Raw genomic sequence first — 20,846 nt, 5'->3', positions numbered from 1 at the left:
TTTTACTATTTTTTTATTTCTATAAAACTTGTCCAAGCATTCCCTGTCATCACTGAAACAATTTGCATGCTAGTTTTTTTTCCATTCAATATTCCATACAATTTGTGGACTGGGCAAACAATACACAGAAAAAAAATTATTGTAATATTACATCTGGGAAGGGGTACATCTTTTATGTCAGAAAAAAATGTGTAATTTTACCTCTGAAAATGTGTATTTTTACCATTTTTCTGGTGTAATGTCACTTTTTCAGTCTAAATTGAGGTTAAATTACATCATAAAAGAAGTAATATTCAACGTTTCAAAATTAAATCTTCCAAATTTATACAATTTTTTTCTGTGTATGATACGGTACCTTGAAAAAGTAAAAAAACAGGTTGTAAAATAAAAAAAAAGTTCGGAAAAATATCTCGATTTTATTGCAATTTTTATCACTGAAGTTGAAACATCAAAATACGTTTTTTGTAATTAACATTAACACAGTGTTGTGTGAATTTGGAAGGTGTAATTTTGGAAGGTTGAATATTACTTCTTTTATGATGTAATTTTACCACAATTTAGACTGAAAAATGACATTAAACCAGAAGTTCAGATGTAAAATTACACATTTTTTCTGACAGAAAAGATGTACCCCTTCCCAGAAATAATATTACCATTTTTTTTGCTGTGTACACAGCAAAAAATCCGATAGTAAAATCGCATGCAAAAGCATGCACATCACCTTCGTCAAAATAAACACTTAATATTACACATTGCATGTACAATTTTTGCAAACACACAAAAAAAGTTGCAACCGACGGGATTAAAACCCAGTACCAACAGTAAGGGCTGGCGCCTTAGCCCACTCGGCCATCAGACCGATGAAAAGATGAAAGGATAAACGCATATATGAGCAGTTCTCTACGGAATCGGTCTTTTTTCTTTAATTTTAATTTTTGTATTTTTTAATCCGGCTGAAACTTTTTTGGTGCCTTCGGTATGCCCAAAGAAGCCATTTTGCATCATTAGTTAGTCCATATAATTTTCCATACAAATTTGGCAGCTGTCCATACAAAAATGATATGTGAAAATTCAAAAATCTGTATCTTTTGAAGGAATTTTTGATCGATTTGGTGTCTTCGGCAAAGTTGTAGGTATGGATATGGACTACACTGAAAAAAATGATACACGGTAAAAAATTTGGTGATTTTTATTTAACTTTTGTCACTAAAACTTGATTTGCAAAAACACTATTTTTATTTTTTTATTTTTGATATGGACATAAAATGCCAACTTTCAGAAATTTCAGAATGGGCAAAATCTTTGACCAAGTTACGAATTATTAAATCAATACAGATTTTAAAAAAATCGAAATATTGGTCGCAAAATTTTTCAACTTCATTTTTCGATGTAAAATTGAATTTGCAATCAAAAGTACTTTAGTGATTTTTTGATAAAGTGCACCGTTTTCAAGTTATAACCATTTTACGTAACTTTTTGAAAGTCGCAGTTTTCATTTTTATTTTGTTTGCTGAGAAAATTCTCTATTTTTGCTCTGTTGAACTTTTTGATGCGATCCATAGATATTGCCATGCAAAGGAAACAGGATTGATGTTTTTCGTTCACCAAACAACCCACCATTTTTTATGTCGATATCTCAGCAACTATAGGTCAATTTGTTAATACATGAAACATTCGTGAAATTTTTCGATCTTTTCGAAAAAAATATTTTCAAAAATTTAAAATCAAGACTAACATTTCAAACGGGCCAAACATTTAATATTACGCCCATTTGAAATGTTAGTCTTGATTTTAAATTTTTGAAAATATTTTTTTTCGAAAAGATCGGAAAATTTCACGAATGTTTCATGTATTAACATTGTGAATCGGACCTATAGTTGCTGAGATATCGACATAAGAAAATGGTGGGTTGTTTGGGTGAGACTTGAAAAACATCAATTTTCCTGTTTTTTAACCTTTGCATGGCAATATCTCAGTTACTATGGATCGCATCAAAAAAGTTCAACAGAGCAAAATATAGAGAATTTTCTCAGCTTTTCAAAAATATTTTTTTCAAAGATGGGCAAACATGGGCACTATTTTTAAAAAATGAAAAACTGCGACTATTTTCAAAAAAAGTTACCTAAAAATGGTTATAACTTGAAAACGGTGCACTTTATCAAAAATTCACTAAAGTACTTTTTGATTGCAAATTCAATTTTACATCGAAAATGAAGTTGAAAAATTTTTGCGACCAATATTTCGATTTTTTGAAAAAATCTGTATTGATTTAAAAATTCATAACTCGGTCAAAGATTTTTTGCCCATTCTGGAAATTTCTGAAAAGTTGGCATTTTATGTCCTCTAAAACATATCAAAAAATAAAAAAAATTAAAAATAGTGTTTTTTGCAAATCAAGTTTTGGTGACAACAAGTTAAATAAAAAATCACCAAATTTATTTTTACCGTGTATCATTTTTTTTTTCAGTGTAGTCCATATCCATACCTACAACTTTGCCGAAGACACCAAATCGATCAAAAAATTCCTTCAAAAGATACAGATTTTTGAATTTTCACATATCATTTTTGTATGGACAGCTGCCAAATTTGTATGGAAAATTATATGGACAAACTAATGATGCAAAATGGCTTCTTTGGGCATACCGAAGGCACCAAAAAAGTTTCAGCCGGATTAAAAAATACAAAAAAAATCGAATGACCGAAATCTCAGAGAATTGCTCATATGAGTTTGACATTTCGGTCAAGTAGGTTTCCCATACTGATGGGCTGCATATTTCAGGGTGTAAAATCACATAAAATTGCATAAAATAATGCAATATTTATTTTACAACAAGACCTTTTACACGCAGCTGGATTACTACTTTTTTAGCTGTGTATGCAACAAGAGGTAAAATGAAATGTTGTTCAGCACGAGTTTTAAACCAACAATTCTTGCAATTTCAAAAAAGGTTTTTGAATGTAATTTTATGTCAAACATTAATGTGTTAAGTTGATCAACCCTTCAAAACAAAAAAATATTGGAAAACGTTTTTTTTTTTTTTTTTTGAATTAAATATACTTTATTGAATCTTTCTTATAATAATTACATTTGGTTTACATAATAAGTGGTCAGCTGTGGCTCTTCAGCTTTAGTTTGCTTTTCGTGATTTAAACACTGTTCATTTTCATAACTTTAAAATTATATGATTTATCATTTTTGTAACACTAGGTACAATGAGGAAAAAAATTGTTAAGAAAACATAACCTAACCTAAAACTAACTTAAACTTACAATAAACTAAACCAATCCTTGAATCAAGGGGTATTCAGATATAGCACATTTTTCCCTGAATTTCAAACATTTTTCTTGAATCTTCTGATCCAACATTTTTACTTCTGCTAATTCATGAACCTCACTTGATCTTGTCCAGCCAGGAACATTCAAAACCATTTTGAGTACCTTGTTTTGGACACGCTGGAGCTTCAATTTATGAGTTCTAGCGCAACACTCCCAAACAGGTACTGCATACTCAATAACGGGGTAAATTATTTGTTTGTAAACTGCTAGCTTATTTTTCAAAGATAGCTTTGATTTTCTGTTAATTAAAGGATACAAACACCTGATGAGAATGCTGCACTTGTTCAATATTTTATCTACATGCTGCCGAAACAATAGTTTCGAGTCAAGTATGAGACCTAAATAGACAACTTCCTTTGACCAGGGTATTGAAACATCATTCATTTTAATCAAAACATCATCCTTTGGGGCAAATCTGGCCGATTTGGAAAGTGGAAAAATGATGGTTTGAGTTTTGGCTGCATTTATGCGAATTTTCCAGTCGCCAAAGTATTCGGAAAGAACGTCAAGACCCTTCTGAAGACGGCCAACTAAATATCTGGTTATTTTACCCTTATAAATAACGGCAGTGTCATCAGCAAAAAGTGACAACACACCATTACCAGGAAGAGTAGGCAAATCAGATGTAAAAATATTGTACAGAAGTGGGCCAAGAATACTTCCTTGGGGAACCCCAGCATCAATGTTGAATAATCCAGAAGCAATCCCATTCAGAAAAACCCTGAACGATCTCTCCGAAAGATAGTGCTGGATAATTTTGATAAGATACATTGGAAAACCGTATAAATACAGTTTATGTATCAAACCATCATGCCAAACATTGTCAAAAGCCTTCTCAACATCCAACAAAGCCATAGCAGTTGATTTAGACTCAAGCTTGTTCTGCTTGATGATTTTAGTTACTCTCGTAAGCTGATGAGCAGTATTATGTCCCTTTCGGAAGCCAAACTGCTCGTTCAAAATTATATTATTATCGTTGGTAAAATCCAAAAGCCTTGAATAGATGACCTTCTCAAAGAGTTTGGACAGACTACTCAAAAGACTAATGGGACGATAACTTGTTGGCGATGTTGGATCTTTTGAGGCTTCAAAATTGGTATGACTTTGCCCAGCTTCCAATTGGTGGGGAAGTAACCAAGTTGCAAACATTTATTGAAAATATTGGCTAGATGTTGAAAGAACTGATCACTCTGTTTTTTCAACACCAGATTAAAAATGTTATCAAAGCCAGGAGCTTTCATATTTTTCATTTGTTTTACTGCAACTTTGACTTCCTCACCAGAAACATGGGAATCTGCAGGAAATTCAAAGGTAGAGTCATTGATTGTTGAAATACTATTGGCAACTGATGTTTCTTTACGGCTGGTCATGGAAGCGCCAAGATTATGAGAACTAACAAAATGAAGCCCAAGTGCATTTGCCTTTTCCTCGGATGTAATCAAAGGAGAATCCTCAACAATAAGAGGAGGAATAGGCTTTGGTTTGTTTTTAAGAACTTTTGAAAGTTTCCAAAATGGTTTTGAATAATTCCCAAGCTGGCTTACATGTTTTGAAAATTCTTGATTTCTGATATTGTCAAGTCGGTCTTGTATGATTTTGTTCAAATTGTTCACTGAAATCTTTTGTCATAGTCCCCAGTCCGTTGATATTGTCTCCTATAAACATTCCTAAGTCTAATCAAGTGTTTAGTATCTACGTCAATATCAGTTACCTTAAAATTAACAGGAACCTCCCGAACGTTGGCAGCCTCTGCTTGGTTGATAGCCTGCTGGATCACCTCCAGCGAACGATCAATATCAGCAGAAGTTTCCGGGTGTTGATCATAGTCGATGTTGCTGTCTACCACTTGCTGAAACTGCTGCCAGTCAACGTTGTGGTAATCTTTCCGGGTTGGTTGCCGCTGCGGAGTAACGGAAGCTCCAACCTCCACAACCACCGGATAGTGATCAGAACTCAACTCTTCAAACACCTCAGGATGAGCCACGTTCTCAGCCATATTGGTAATGAAGAAGTCGATGATTGAGTGATTCCCAGACCGAGCCACCCTCGTTGGACGATGGACTCACAACGTTGTAGTATCCGTTTTGCAGATCGTTGTGCAGAATCACTCCGTTCCGATTCCTCCTGCTGTTGCCCCAAACTTCATGCTTCGCGTTGAGGTCACCAGCGATGATGTACTTTGCGCTCCGCCGTGTCAGCTTCTGGATATCGCTCTTCAGTTTTGCTGCTGAACCATCTCTGGAATTCACCTGACGTGGGCAGTATGCAGCAATGAAGAGTACTGGGCCAACCGAAGTGGGAATTTCCACCCCAACGGCCTCGATGATGTCCAGCTTGAAGTGTGGCAGCCGGCGTGGCTTGAGATCACGATGAACAGCGACAAGCACACCTCCTCCTCCAGAGGTGGTCCTATCGAGCTGCGTCGCGATCTTGTAGTTTTGCAGATAAACTTTTTCACCGGGCTTCAGATGAGTTTCCGTGATGGCAGCTACGTCGATCTCCTTCTCGCGAAGAAAATCCACCAGCTCTAAATTCTTCCTCCTAATGGAGCAAGCGTTCCAATTCAGCAGCTTGAGGGACCTACGATCCATACTGGATGACGAACGAGGTCAGCACTTCAATCTGCTGGGTCTTGGTTTTGCATCCACGCAGTGCAGCGGACATCTGTTTGAAAATATTGAGGAGTTCGGTTGAGGTGTAAAGATCATTACCATTTTCCTCAACTGCTGGTTCTTGGGTTGGTCTTGGCTCCTGGCTGAAGCCCGGTGGTGGCGGTCTCGGCTCCTGGCTGGAACCCGGCCGTGGATGATTCATCTCAGCTCTCTTCCTGGGATCCAACGGCAACGGTGCCAAGTTCGGGACCTGGCGTCGCGGTTGAAGAGGTGGAAAATTTTGCTCCACCAGGGCTGGAGGAGTTCTACGACGCTGAGGCTGATTCTTCGTCGATGCTTGCTGCCGAATTTTCACGAACTCAGCTCTCTTGGGGCACTTTCGGTCGGTTGACGAGTGCTCACCGTTGCAGTTGAGGCACTTCACCAGCGAATCTTGGATGCACTGGGATGTGATGTGCGCATCGGTACCACATTTGGCGCAACGACGCTTCAGGTGGCAGTTCTTACCTCCGTGCCCGAAACCCAGGCAGTTGAAGCATTGTGTGACGTCACGATGCACTGGTCGGTATCGCTCCCACGACACGATAATGTTGAAAACCGCTCGAATTGCCTTCAGCTCAGGAAGCGTCGTCGATCCCTTAGCCAAATGCAGCAGGTAGAGCTGGTCACGGTACTTGATGTCTTTGTTGCGTCGGCTCATTTTGTGCACGGCCAACACATCCAGTTTCAAAACTTTTAGCTCGGCAGCTAATTCCTCCACTGGCATGTCGTACAGACCTCTGACGACGATTTTGTACGGCTTATCCATGACGACATCATGGGTAAAGTACTCCGCCTCGTTTTCGGTCAAGTAATCCTTGACCAGTTGATAGTGCTGCCTGGATTGCACCAGCACCTTAAATCCGTCCTGACACAGACGAATGTTGCCTTGGACTTTCCCAGACTTGATGAGTTCAACCAGCCCCGCTCGAAAGTCGATCGTTGCTGCTGATTGCCGCACATAAAAAGGAGGCAGTTTCTCCTTTCGCTGTTTCACTTCATTCTCCTTTGCTTCCGCTACCTGGTCCTCGTCAGGCAGTCCAGCAAACTTGTTGTTCTTCAAAAGCTGCTCCTCGTGCGATGAAGAGTTCTCCTCCTCCTCATCCATCGGTACAGTACCGTCGCTCTTTTTCGTCTTTTTGCTGTTCGATGTCACTTCCAAAAGCACCTTCCTCTTGGAAATCCCCGGTTTTTGGCCATCAGTTGAGGCCTCAACCTTCCTTTTGGAAATTCCCACTTTTTTGCCTGCTTGAGCCGCAGGTAGGGCAATATTGCCGGCGTTTTGCGCCGGGACGCGACGAGTCATGTTGATTCAGACAACCTTCACCAACGAATGCTCGGATAACAATGATGGAAAACGTTACTTTACTGGTAGTGCTGAAAAGTGTAAAAGGTACCAAAATTTTCGTAATTGCTGCACACAAAGTTAAAGAACGAGAGGATAGTCCTCAGGAAAAGAAACGTGAGGAAAGTGCTATTTTGCGAGAGTATAGTCCTCTCGCGTGTTCATTCGTTCATTGGAACAGTTCATCCTATGAGTGGCTTATATGGACACATGACCGCCCCTTTGTCACCGAACCGCGGTGGCCCATACGGCAAAGGAACGGTTCAATATGCTGAAGGTCTTGGGTTCGAGTCTCGGTACCGGTACTTTTTTTTTTGATAGATGAACTTTTTTTGAAGATGAACCCATGAGTAAAGTACTCTCGGACATTTCGGGATTTATCCTCTCAGTCCGCACACAGTACCATTTTACTACCGAATCGTGCTCTTTATTCTCTCGTATGCCGATGCCCAGTGCTGGGTGTAGACGAAACTTTTGGTACCCAAACCAAATGTGGGACAAAAGGTCGAAAGACATAAGGTCGAATGGACAAAACGTCGAAAATGGACAAAAGGTCGTGTGTGAAAAATGAAAAAAATATAATGTTTAATTTCTAAAAAAAACCTTTTATTATTATTTTTAAAAAACAACCTTTACATTTGCGAGTTTTTCCATTCTTACAAACATGAGCAGTTCTTTGGAAGTGAAACTTCGACTTCTAAAATATTTTGGAAGTGTATTTTTATTTCTAAAAACAACCTATTCTTGCTTGTCGTAATATTTTTGTAAGTTTTTTCATTCTTTGAAACATGAGCATTTCTTCCAAAAAGAAAGTTCGACTTCTAAAATATTGTTGAAGTGTTAATGTTTTCAACCACTTGAGTTTTTCCATTTTTTCAAATATGAGCAGCTATTTGAAAATAAAAATTCGACTTCTAAAATATTTTGGAAGTTTATTATTATTTTTAAAACAACCTATTCTATATTAATTAATCCTTCTTTCAAACATAAGCAGTTCTTTTATAAAAGGTCGACTTCGATAATATTTTTTAAGTTTTTTTTTTAAATACAACAACCTTGACTGTCAAAACGTTTTTAAGAGTTTTTTTTCCATTCTTTCAAACATGAGCAATTCTTCCAAAAAAAGTCTGAATTCGATTTATTTTTTTAATGTTTTTATTTTTTATTTTTAAAAACCTATTCTTGACTGTCGTAATGATACTGTGATTTTTACTATTCTTTCAAATATTAGCATTTGTTTTAAAAATAGTACTTCTGAAAATATTTTTCAAGTTTTATTTCATTTCTAAAAATCAATGGAATATTTCAGAAACTTTAACATTATTTCAAATTTAATTACCGTAAACCGGGGTGACTTTGATAGAATTTCAATTTGTTTCTAGAATATTTTCCAACAGGTAAGGTTTTTCTCAAGATTATTATTTTTAAAACATGTACTGGGGTAGGCCACACAAAGTCCATGCACTATTTTGGAAAAAAAAGTTTTTTCAATAGTGTTTAGAAAAATAGTTACGTTAAAAATTCTTGGTTTTAATTCCGGGGTGACTTTGATAGTCATAGTTTTTCTTGTTAAAATCATATTTAAGATGTTCAAACTTTATTTGTACGTTAAATGTACCATCACTAAAGTAGCTGATATAGTTTGTAAGAAAAAAATCAATGTTTATATTAAGTTAACTAAGTTTATAAGCTTTTTTACAAAATACATATAAATTTTGGGTAAAATTGTTAAAAAGTCGGAATTTTGCCTGAAATTTTGTTAAAAATAGTTTTGTTTATAAAATTATCGATTTATATTGCATTTTAAACTGAATTCGAAGCACGAATCACAAGTTTTCACATTTTACATGAAATTTGTTCAACTGAATTTGCCTATAAATTTGAAGATTTTTTTTTTAATTGTGTTTCAAAAACACATATTATTTATTATTTACAAACTTATTTAATCTTCTTCTAGTGGAAAATTGTCCAAAGAATCCGAAAATGCATTCCATTTTCCGATTAAAAATCATGTTCATTGAGAAAATCATGACACTTTGAGAAGTTTAAAATAATGACTTTCATCCACATTTTCTTAACTATAGTTAACTAACTTTATAAACTTTTCAAAAATTTATGAAAAGTTCTTCATGAGGTACTTTGAACACTTCTCTACCACGGTCAGTATGTTTCTGAACCATTCCTTACGTATTTTAATTGTACTCTTCATTTTGCGGAAAAATCGCAAACCTATCAAAGTCACCCCGGCTATCAAAGTCACCCCGTTTTACGGTACTTTAGAAAATAAAAAAGTCTTGCTTCTTCAATATTGTTGCAAGTTTTATATCCTTATTTAATCCATCTTTAATGGTGACAATAGATCCTAAGAAAAATCTGACTTTTAAGCTTAAAAAATCTAAATCAAATTATTCGCTCTACAGCATTGCCTTGGCGTTATATAAAACATTTTACCAGTATATATAAAACATCGATTGTGCCCCCCCCCCTTTTTCAAAAAGGGTTTTCATGCAGAATACTTCTAAATTTTTATGAATATAGAAGTGAAATTAAAGAAAATCGTTTAAGTCTCCTTTCACATCTAAAGATTTGTTTTGTAATTTTTTTTTTTTAATTCGACCTTCTGTCGACATTTTGTCCATTCGACCTTTTTTTCATTTTTGACCGTTTGTCCATTCGACCTTTTGTCCATTCGACCTTTTGTCATACATTCTTTGGCCAGGGAACCCCCAGGAGAAAAAAATTAGCCCGATCCGAGCACTTTTGTTTTGTTTTCATTCTGTTTTCGTGGGAAATTGCTGTATATATAAATTGAATTTGAGTTTGAAAACAATATTTTGAAATTTTTAAATCATGCTCTTTCGACATATTAGTATTGATTAAAAAAACAAAAAAAAAAAATTTCGAAAAGATCGGAGGATTTTACGAATGTTTCATATTATAACATTGAAAATCGGACCATTAGTTGCTCGACATTAAAAAATGGAGGGTGCTTTCTTTTTCAGAAATGGACCGTCAAGAAAAATAAAAAACGGATTTTTTTGGACAAAATATAACTTTGAATGGCTATATTCAGAAAACGGTGCACTTAACAAAATTTTATTTTTTTAAATTTTGAATTAGAAATTCGATTTTACATAAAGAAAAAAGGTAACAAATTTTCAAATGTTAAGATTTCAATGTTTTACAAAAATCACCTTAGAAAAATCATAAATCGTCAGCAAAATTTTTGTCCATACGGGATTTTGTTGGTTCAAACATTAAAAAAAAAATATATAAAAATACAGATTGTGGGAAATTGATTACTGTTAAAAAAAATCCATGTACCTTTTTTCCTGTATAGTCCTCATCAATACCCACAACTTTACTGAAGACCAATCAAAAAATCCTTGAAATGTTACAGATTTTCGAATATTTATTTCCATACAAAATTGTGTGGAGATTTATATGGGTGAACCAATGACACAAAATGGCTTCTTTGATGATAGGGAAGGCCCCCACAAAGTTCGAAATGGGCCGATTTCGTAAAGAATTGCTCCTATGATAAAACTACTAGCAAAAATGTTCAAATAAATGTTTGAAATTTATAGAAGTAGTCTTCTTAACGATTTCCAGATTTACTATTTAAACAATTTAAAACCAGATTTTAAAATAAAATGGATGGATTTTTATAGATGCCCTACCGGCAATCCACATACTCACAAATCAATCAAACAAACAACCCATTTTTACAGCCCAATCTGGCACAAACATCGACGTCAATTGCCTCATCATCCCCCGGGGGGACAAGCCGTTTGAATGTGGCTGATACCGGGAACAGTCCGATACACACACACACCCACCCACCGGAAAACCCATCATTTTATGCCCGTTGCATGCGTAATGAACCGGAGCGGCTGGTTGGTTCACAGAGTTCCGGAGGCCACTCGAGATTGCAGCTGCTGCCAAACTTCCGGTCCGGGGAGGGGGAAAAAAAGCCCTGGGAGGACTTTACACATCATTCCAAGGACGACGTGGCGGCCAGATGGTGCCACCAACCGCCAAGCCCTTTTTTAATGGGAAATTATGTGGTGGAATAATTCACGGTTCGCGGGTCTGTACGGTTGTTCCGGGTAGAACTTTCGGACAAGTTTCGACACAATCAACGGGGAAGATGGGGGGACGTGTTACAGGGAGTCATAATTTTAATTACAGTTTAATTTTTATTGCTGTCGCGATCGCAGTTTGGGCGCAGTTAGTGGCAATTTTCGACGTTTTTGGCGTTGCTGAAGCTCGTGGACATGTTCAGTGGGACGTTTGAGATTGTCAGCTGGAATGAAGTTACTTTTAGTTAGTTATCTGATCAGGGGTTTCAAACTAGCAAAACTTACCTCTCCAATGCATCCGCTGAATCCTATCCTCGATCCATTGAATCGATAGCTATTGATGTGTTCATCCAGACCTCCAAGATGCAAGTTGCGATCCCTTTCGTCCGATCTGGACGACACATTTGTAATCAGAGCGGATTCGTAATCGACTTGGAAGTAGACTTCTTTTCCCTGAAGTTCGATCAACACGGAGTACCAGTTGTCCAACTTTAGAGCAACTGATGATTGAAGAACCAACGGTTTGACTTCCATATCTTGGAAAATTTGCAGCTGCAGCTTATTGTCTGCCAAAAGTAGAGCAATACCATTGTTGGCATCATAGTTGTCCTCCGAGAGGAAGGCAACCAAGCTACGTTGCTCTACGCTGATTTTCACTTGGAATCGTATCTGAAGATTGGTTGCACTGGTGATTCTGTAAACAACAAAGTCGTTAAGATTCTGCTGAAATCTGCATCGTAGCTCACCTGTAAAGTGCATAACCGTACGAGTCAAATCGTAACGATTCACCAGATAGAACGTTTGGTCGCTCACAGAATCTCCCAGTTTTATCGTTTGGACACATGCAACGAAATCCTTCTTCATGGTCCTTGCAAATCCCATCTCGACATGGATTCGAACTACATCCAGTCCCTCGGTTAGAACATCTCCTTCCTACGAATCCTTCTTCACAAAAACACTGAACCGGATCCGACCCAAGTGATTCCACACAGACGCCCCCATTTTGGCATGGATTCTCGAAGCAAGGTAAACACTGAGTTACATTCCCGGCTCGAGTAGAACTATTCCACAAATCAATCTGCTCGTCGTTCAACACCAAACCACTAATGCATCCAACAAGTCCACTTTCGACGGAATTTTCATAACCTCCAAGGTAGACAAAGTCCTGACCAACATAACAACTTTCAGAAGCGATATCCGCGTGGAACAACTCCTGCAGTCGTTTGTCCAACAGGAATAACCCTTTTCCGTGAAGTATTTTGATTTCAAGCTTGTGCCACTGCCCCAGCTGAACCCCATTCTCCAAGCTGGTAATCTTCCTCGTAGTATTGCGCTCCGTCCAATACTGAAACTCGACTTTTCCATTATTCAACACAACGCTAACCAACTCCTTACCGCAGCCGTCCTCCGCGTGAAACAACGTCCCACTGAGCTTCTCAACGTGGAAACTCAACTTCAAGTTGAAGTAATCCCCACGAATCCTAATCGGAAGCGCCATGTAAGCTCCCCGATCAAACCGGGGAATCACTCCAATCACGGACACGGTTCGGTTATCCCGAACGGTTGTTCGATCACCGTACTCCACAGCGCAACTGTACCGTCCCGAGTGGTCCGCTTCCAGGTGAAGCAACGTGAGAATGTCATTACGTACGGACTCTCCGTAGGTTAGATCCGATGAGAGTTCCACCTGTTGGCGGTATTCCCCGATTTCACGCGTCCACCGGATTGACCGGATTGTGCTGTTTGGCTCGTAATTACACACCAGTGAAATGCTGGAGTTGCGTTCCGCAATGAATACACTTTTGAACTGCTGGAAGCACTCCGGAGGAGTTGGGTTAAGTGCGGTGTTCGTTGGGGGGGACCACGTCGTGGTACTTGTAGTTGTGGTTGATGTTGTGGTGCTCGTACCAGTACTGGCGTCAGGATTCATGATGCGTGGTACCCGAACTACAAGAGTTAACTGTTATGAGATATCCGTACTATATTGTGCACAGCTTACCTTGCCTATCAAAAGAGTCCAACTCCTGTTGGATCCACTCTTTATAGTGTGGAACATTCACAAACACCGCAAAGCTGTACAAATCACAGAGATTTGTTCCGTCACGCGTCGCTCCAAACGAGACTACTCCTCGCAGCTTCCACTGGTTATCCCTGGACGACACGTACATCCCACCACCACTGTCACCATTACAAACGGAAGAACCTGAAACCAAGTGATACCAACCGTTACTAACAGATCCGCCACGATGTTTCCGGGACCAACCGTTCTTCGCTCCAGCGCAGAACATTCCCGTGTGGATCAGCTGGCCGAACACGGCCGGATTGCTCATGGCACAGTCCACGTAGCGAACGATGGGCATCAGCGCTAGCCGTAGTTCGTTGGAAAGCGTATCACTCTCAGTAAGTCCCCAGCCGACAACCGTCCCTGAAGTACCCGCCGATAGCTCGATCCACGAGCTATCTCCAACATCCAAAGCAATCGGACGCACAAACTGATTCTGCTCGACGCTCTTCTTCAGCAGCATCAGTGCAAGATCATGCCGGTGACCGCCCGTGGTAAACTCCGGATGGACCTTCACCGAATCCACTTCGTACTCCCAGGCCGTGCGCTGATCAACGTGATGCTGACTCAGATCAAACACACCCAACTTCACTCGTAGCAACGCCACACTGAAGCCGTACCCGGTGTCCGGATTGAAGCAGCAATGAGCCGCCGTCAACACGAACCACTCGTTGACCAGCGTACAGCCACATTTGTACAGTCTCCCGAAAAACAACGCCCCATGCCATGGCCAATCAGACTTATCAGCTTCTTCGCCATGACCAATCCTCGGATCGAATCCCGCATCCAACACGGCACATTGCTCGTCCCGATACACTTCACCGGCCAAACTTTCGCCAAGCACTAAACCGAGAATCACAACTCTTAAAACCACTCTCAAGAAGGAACCACCAGACGTGCTTCCCGCCAACATTGTAGACTCGGACTGGAAGCGCACCCAGCAGGGTGCGTTGTTATCACGTGTGACGGAGTGACCTTGACCTACAGCAGCGTCAAGATAACGACGACCGGGAAGTGTTCACTGTTTTGGTGGAGATTTGCAGAACCACGCGGAACAACAGTTTCTTCGCCGTTACTGGTGAAGCTTGTTCGGGTGGGTGATTCCCCGGTGAGATGAACTTGCGTTAATTGCCGGAACGTGATTCATGCAACGTTGTTGGAGGAACAGCAAGTGATGTGAGCTGTTTACGACCACGATTTTTTGTAAAACCTGTTGAACAAATGAGGCCTGAAAAAAAAAATCACGACAAAAAAAAACAACAACAACAAACAAATTTCATGAATGTTTCATGTTTTAACATTGAAAATGGGACCATTAGTTGCTGAGATATCGACATTTGGAAATGGTGGGTTGCGCTATTGAATTGTTTGAAGATCCAAAAAGTGGTTCAAAAGTTACGTATAAAAAAGTGTCAGAGTTGCGAATCGGGTGCTGGAATGTTGATGCCGGATCTCACTTAAATGCATGTAAACTATGTCCGGATCAATCATCCGACCCATCGTTGGTTAGGTAATCAAAAGAGCTTTCCAACGAGTCCTAAACATTGAAGATCTGGCAACGCTCAGTCTCAAGTTATGACCGCTTAAGTGATATTTGTGTATTTTATTATTGAGAAATAGATGGAATTTGTGTCCAATCCATCATATCACCAAATTATGGTAAAAAGTGAGGAAGGCACCAACCACATTGGTGGATTAAGTTAGTTTTTCTTAAAGTCGCTGTATCTCAGCAACAAGAGGTCCAATGTTCAATGTCTCTTAGACAATTGTATAGCAAATTTTCTGAACTTTTCAAAAAAAATATTTTTTTTTTTAGAAATCACTCATGGTCACTACTTTTAAAAATTGAAAAACTGCAAATATTCTGATGAAATCAAACTTTAGGTGGCTATATCTTGAAAACAGAGCCCTCTCTCAAAAAATCTGTGAAGTACTTTTCTATTGGTAATTCAATTTAACAAATTACGTCAAATGTTTTTTTGCATAAAATTTCGTTTTTTTTCAAAAATCACTATTTTTTCAAAAGTTTAAATCTCGGTGGCAGATTTTCTGACCGTGTTTCTCTATGGCTCAAAAGTTGCGGATTTTTGTCCCCTAAAACGTATAAAAAAAATCTCGAAAATAAAAAATACATATTTTGGGAAATTGAGTCTTTGTGAAATAAAAGTTGATTAAAAAATCTGCAAATTTTTCCGTTTACCCATTTTTTTCTCAATAGTCCTCAACAATACCTACAACTTAATCAGAAAGTTCACTCAAAAGTTACAGCTGTTTGAATATTCACGTACCATTTTTGTATGAACAGCAGTCAAAATTGTATGGATACTTGTATGGGTAAACACAAAAAAGCTTATTTAGTCATAAGGAAGGCCCCCACAAAGTTTGAGCCAAATAAAAAAAAATGGTTGAAATCGGCCGATTTCGTAGAGAGTTGCTCCCTTAAAATGTTTGCAAAATTGTTTCCAAGAAATCTTAAAATTTGGAGAAATATTAATTCAATAGCAATTTCGTTGATGTATACCGGGAAACTAATTTTTTCGTGTTCCAAAACATGTTTTTTTTTATGTTCACAATTTTTTGCGCGCCCAAAAATTGATGTTCATTACTTTAAAGCAAAAAAAATTCTCGTCTTTTGCAACCAGTTTCATTAAGATCGATGCAGGGAATTATGAGAAATAATCGATTTTGTTCTTCAATCCGTAAGAAAAGCATACGATTTTAGGCAAGTTACCTCATTTTGGCGTCACCTACATTTGAAACACAGTCGCACTGCAAAACCTCAATGAAGATTTCACTAATGCACAGGAATTTTTTCTTGCAATGATGGTTTTGGAATGTCAAAAGTATTTTCAAGAGATCATAAGAGATTTTGTTTATTCAATTTTGCCTTCCCCACTGAGGTAAGGCTATAATCCTGCTCTAAAAATGAACTTTTTATTAAAAGCTCAAATACCCACCTTCATGTATACATATCGACTCAGAATCGAAAACTGAACAAATGTCTGTGTGTGTGTATGTGTGTGTGTATGTGTGTGTGTATGTGTGTGTGTATGTGTGTGTGTATGTATGTATGTGACCAAAATTCTCACTGAGTTTTCTCAGCACTGGCTGAACCGATTTTGATCGAACCAGTTGCATTCGACTTGGTTTAGGGTCCCATACATCGCTATTGAATTGTTTGAAGTTTCGATAAGTAGTTCAAAAGTTATATATAAAAATGTGTTTTCACATATATCCGGATCTCATTTATATGCATGTAAATGATGTCCGGATCCATCATCCGACCCATCGTTGGTTAGGTAATCAAGAGACCTTTCCAACGAGTTCACAACATTGAAGATCTGGCAACCCTGTCCCGAATTATGACCACTTAAGTTATATATGTGTACTTATTTAAATGAAAAAAGTTTTTTAAAATGCATTATACACCTATCCTGTTATTATGCAATCATAAGTTTCCAAAATTTCTAAGTATTGACAAAATTTGATTTTTACAAGAAAACATATTTTTGGGAGTGCTGTACATTGTTATTTCATGAAAAAAATTAACGTTTTATTTTTAAACGAGCCCAAACATGCTAAATAAAATTATAAATGTAAAAAAGGCATTTTAGATTGATCTCAGTTGATTAGACTTTTATTTTCATTGATGTTTGGATGTTTTTTGAAAATATTAATATTGTTTTGCCCTCCTGATTTTACGGAGCAATTTTGAAGGGGCAACACAAACTTTGAAAAATATTTGCAACGGCCTAAGTTCAAAGTTTTCACAAATTTTTAAACAGTTTTTTATTCACTCAAATACATATTAAACATATAACATTTTGAATGGATGTTCACTACATTTAAGTGTTTAATAAAAATACATAAAAATCACAAAATACCGTTAGTATAAAAAAATATGATGGGTGTGTCAAACGACGATAAATTAAGTACACATTTTTACTGTTTATTTATTTTTTTTTGGCGGCGGGGGGCGGTGTGCGGCGGGTGGCGTTGGGTGGCGGGTGGTGGGCGGTGGACGGCGGGTGGTGGGCGGAGGGCGGCGGGCGGCGGGCGGCGGGCGGCGGGCGGCGGGCGGTGGACGGCGGGTGGTGGGCGGTGGGCGGTGGCGACCGGAAAGCAGAGAAGAAAACTCTTTAGTGGCGGGTGTTTAGACAAGGTAGTCAATTATTTTTGACTTGATGTGGTTCCGTAACGACAGCTTGAAGGCACTTTGACTCGCATTTTTACAAACCGTCGGCAACTCATTATGCAGCTTGCACCCAACATAAGCGACCCTTTTCATACCGAACTCGGTTCTCGGTAGGGGCAAGATGAAATCACCTAGTTGTCTTGTAGCTCGATCATTTTCTGAGGTTTGCTCTCTTATTGGAAACGTTGAAGCGGTGGTAGTGCTCAGGTGACATTTTCGGACGTGGGTCAGCATTTGGAGTTTTTGGAGGGCTCGAAGTGGAAGGAGTGAGTCGGTCGGGTTGGAATACAAGAGGCTAGTTGGATACAGGTACGGCTTGCGAAAGACGGCTTTGATACACCTGTTCTGTATCACTTGCAGGTCATGGAGGTGTACAGCATAAGCAAGTCCCCAGGTCGTGACAAGGTAGTTTAAGCGGGAGTGGACAAGGGAGAAGTATAACTTTTTGAGGCAACTTGTAGGCAGGAACGATGACAGCTTCCAAAGTATTCCGCAGATTGGAGCTAGTTTCTTTTTCAACAGGTCGATGTGTGCTAACCAGCTCATCGTGTCATCAAGGGTAAGACCAAGGAACGGGTACTGGTTAACTTCTTCAATCTGTTGACCGTTGAAGACTACAGGCTGGCGAGCTGGGAGCTGCTTCCGGGGTGATCGAATCAACATGTACTTTGTCTTGGACAGGTTCATGGAGAGCAGGTTTGTTTGGAAATAGTCGTCAAGGAGTTCCAAGTCCTGAGTAATCTGGCGTTGAATCAGAGCACAGTCTTTTCCGTGGTAAAAGACCGAGGTGTCGTCGGCAAACAGGCGTGTTGTCCCCTTGAGTTTCAGCTTCCCGATGTCGTTAATGAAGAGCAAAAACAGAATCGGTCCAAGGTTGCTTCCTTGCGGGACGCCAGTTATAACAGGGCTGAGCGTACTGCGTACATGTCCGAGCGATACAAACTGGAGTCGGTCAGACACATCAGGCTGTTGCAATTTATTAAGAATCTGCCTCAGAATGGACCCAAATAATCGATTTTTGGTCATATTTTGGATTTATATGACAATTTTACATAAAACTTAAAATATGACCAAAAATCAATATTCGAAATATTCGAACAAATTGACCGAGTTGTGGCGCTATAACCACGGCAAATAATGTCCAGGGCATTTGTGGAAATACGATGTCCCATCCTCGAGGGTCCCGGAGCACCAAAACGTCTTAGCATGGTGGCTCCCAACGATAAATTGCCTAAACAAACAGGAACGTGAGCGGAGGATCCCCACGTTTCTTCCTCCCCTGTAGATTCAGAAATGTGTTGTTGTTCGAACATTCGTGCTCAAACTCAATCCACTTCAACGAATCATCTTTGCGGTTAACTTTACGCAGTTGGCCTGGCCGTTTTAACGTTTGTGATGTTTCAAAGCAATTTATTGAATTGGGGCACTGCAATTTTTAATAATGACAAGAGGATGCTAGGCGTTAATCAACCTAAGGCGTTTTCCAGGATGCCCTCGAAAGACTGGCTGCGCTAGGGTTAGATTAGATTAGATTAGATTAGATTAGATTAGATTAGAAAGGGAAAAAATACAAAAATAACCATAGAGATTTTCTAAGGAAAAGAATAGATATAGTAATATCATCTCCCTAATGGGTAATTCTCTACCAACTCACACGAAATGGAGAAAAGTTGCCCCAACCTCTCTTCGATTTGCGTGAAACTTTGTCCTAAGGGGTAACTTTTGTCCCTGATCATGAATCCGAGGTCCGTGTTTTGGTATCTCGTGACGGAGAGGCGACAAATATGATGAAAAAGACCCGGACTAGGAGTCCATGTTGACAAATCCTGAAAATATTGTATCGTGCCATCTTGTCACACGTCGCTTTTTGACATACCGAGAAAAACGCGTTTTAATGTTTGGCCTTATATAAACACGCAGAGCACGCAATCTAAACAATAACAAACACGTTTTGTTTGGCTGACCGTATTTTGTATTGTCCCTAAGTTTGGTTGAATTTGACCGCCGGAGTCCCGAGTTATAATTCAAAACGTTTACAATAGTCGGTCATGTACGTGTGTCAAACGCGTTATGACTAAAATCCCTTTGGCCGGTTGTCGCACTTTCAGCAATTTTCAGGTTGTGTCAGATAGCAGATCAAAACTTGTTTCATATGAGGAGTGACAAAACGCCGAGTTTGAATATCTCAGGATTGAAATCTAATTTTAGAGATCTGTGAAGATCAAAAGGGTAGGCACTGAGTGCTCCACAAAATGCCGTTCTAAACTCAAATTGGCCCAAAATCAACGTGCGACAAAATAGCAAGATCCCGACAATATCTTAATTAGAAAGCTTGAATATTTCCAAGAATTGCCCGACTCCAAATCTCAGAAAATCAATATTCTAAACCATCTCGATAAGACACTTCCCTCAATAGCTCAATTTGCCGCTCGAAGAGCGTGGTTGTAAAAACGGTAGTCCCGTCTCAATTTACCCTGCTCAATGTCCCAATTATCGCGAACGCGTCAAGTCATGCGATCTCTGCGCCCCGATTAACTGCGGCAATTTATTCCGGAACCCGAGTGATAGGCCATCAATCCGCTTCATTCAGTACGCAGAATTTTGGCGGGGGTTTTTGTAGGGTGGATCGAATTATTTCCATCGGAATATTTTAACGGCTTTTTAATTCATGGCAACACTCAATTTGATAATTTAAAGTTATTTTCAATTTGATCAAGAACCACCCTAACCAAAATCTTCGCAGTTCACTTCCCGCCAATATTTTCGATATCTCTCTCGCTTGTGTCGGGTCGGTACACTTATAAATCCATCATAAAAGCTCCTCTTATGTTTGCTCTTGCCACCTCCGAACATCGGTATCGGCAATGAGAGTCTGCCTGTTTATGTTTACGTGCTTTCATGATAATCCTCCCGAAGGGTAGTTTGTGCTGTCTCATTTTTTTCGGAGTCTTGTCTTGTCTCGGGGAAGTTCTCCGACACCGTGGAAGACCGCGAGAGCGAAGTTTGCTGACGATGTATCAGATAGCGTCGTAAAAAAATGGGCAGAGTAAAGGTCGAGGAGAAGCTTCTTTACTTTCTCCGGAGGAAATGGTTCATGGATACACGTGGGGGACTCATCGGAAGTTGTTCTTCTGAAATATGATACGAGCAGAGATATGAACTTTCCCACCATAGC

At 39.0% G+C, this 20,846-nt stretch overlaps 2 protein-coding genes across 2 annotated transcripts in view; one reads left to right on the top strand and one right to left on the bottom strand.

Moving 5' to 3' along the window:
* LOC6040654 overlaps nucleotides 1–20,846 on the top strand; it is a 110,329-nt gene that overhangs the window by 45,612 nt on the left and 43,871 nt on the right. The window lies entirely within an intron of this gene.
* Nucleotides 11,215–14,481, bottom strand: LOC6040655 (basement membrane-specific heparan sulfate proteoglycan core protein). The gene is made up of 5 exons (XM_038263947.1): nucleotides 13,678–14,481; nucleotides 13,414–13,617; nucleotides 12,161–13,361; nucleotides 11,700–12,108; nucleotides 11,215–11,638 (listed from the first exon to the last, which is right to left on the bottom strand). Exons 1-5 carry the CDS (start codon nucleotides 14,387–14,389, stop codon nucleotides 11,564–11,566), a joined length of 2,601 nt encoding a protein of 866 aa, XP_038119875.1. The 5' UTR covers nucleotides 14,390–14,481; the 3' UTR covers nucleotides 11,215–11,563.

This window comes from Culex quinquefasciatus, chromosome 3, assembly GCF_015732765.1.
Source record: "Culex quinquefasciatus strain JHB chromosome 3, VPISU_Cqui_1.0_pri_paternal, whole genome shotgun sequence".
Taxonomy (NCBI): Eukaryota; Metazoa; Arthropoda; class Insecta; order Diptera; family Culicidae; genus Culex; species Culex quinquefasciatus.
Note: the sequence above shows the minus strand (reverse complement) of the source record. Positions and strands in the feature narration are given on the sequence as shown.

What these genes read in the sequence shown, in the direction of transcription:
- LOC6040655 (XM_038263947.1), bottom strand. Translation starts at nt 14,389, where the DNA reads ATGTTGGCGGGAAGCACGTCTGGTGGTTCCTTCTTGAGAGTGGTTTTA. An exon ending in CTGCGCTGGAGCGAAGAACG is followed by an intron (nt 13,618 to 13,677) that starts GTTGGTCCCGGA and finishes ACTTGGTTTCAG; the next exon opens with GTTCTTCCGTTTGTAATGGT. An exon ending in TACGGTTATGCACTTTACAG is followed by an intron (nt 12,109 to 12,160) that starts GTGAGCTACGAT and finishes TGTTGTTTACAG; the next exon opens with AATCACCAGTGCAACCAATC.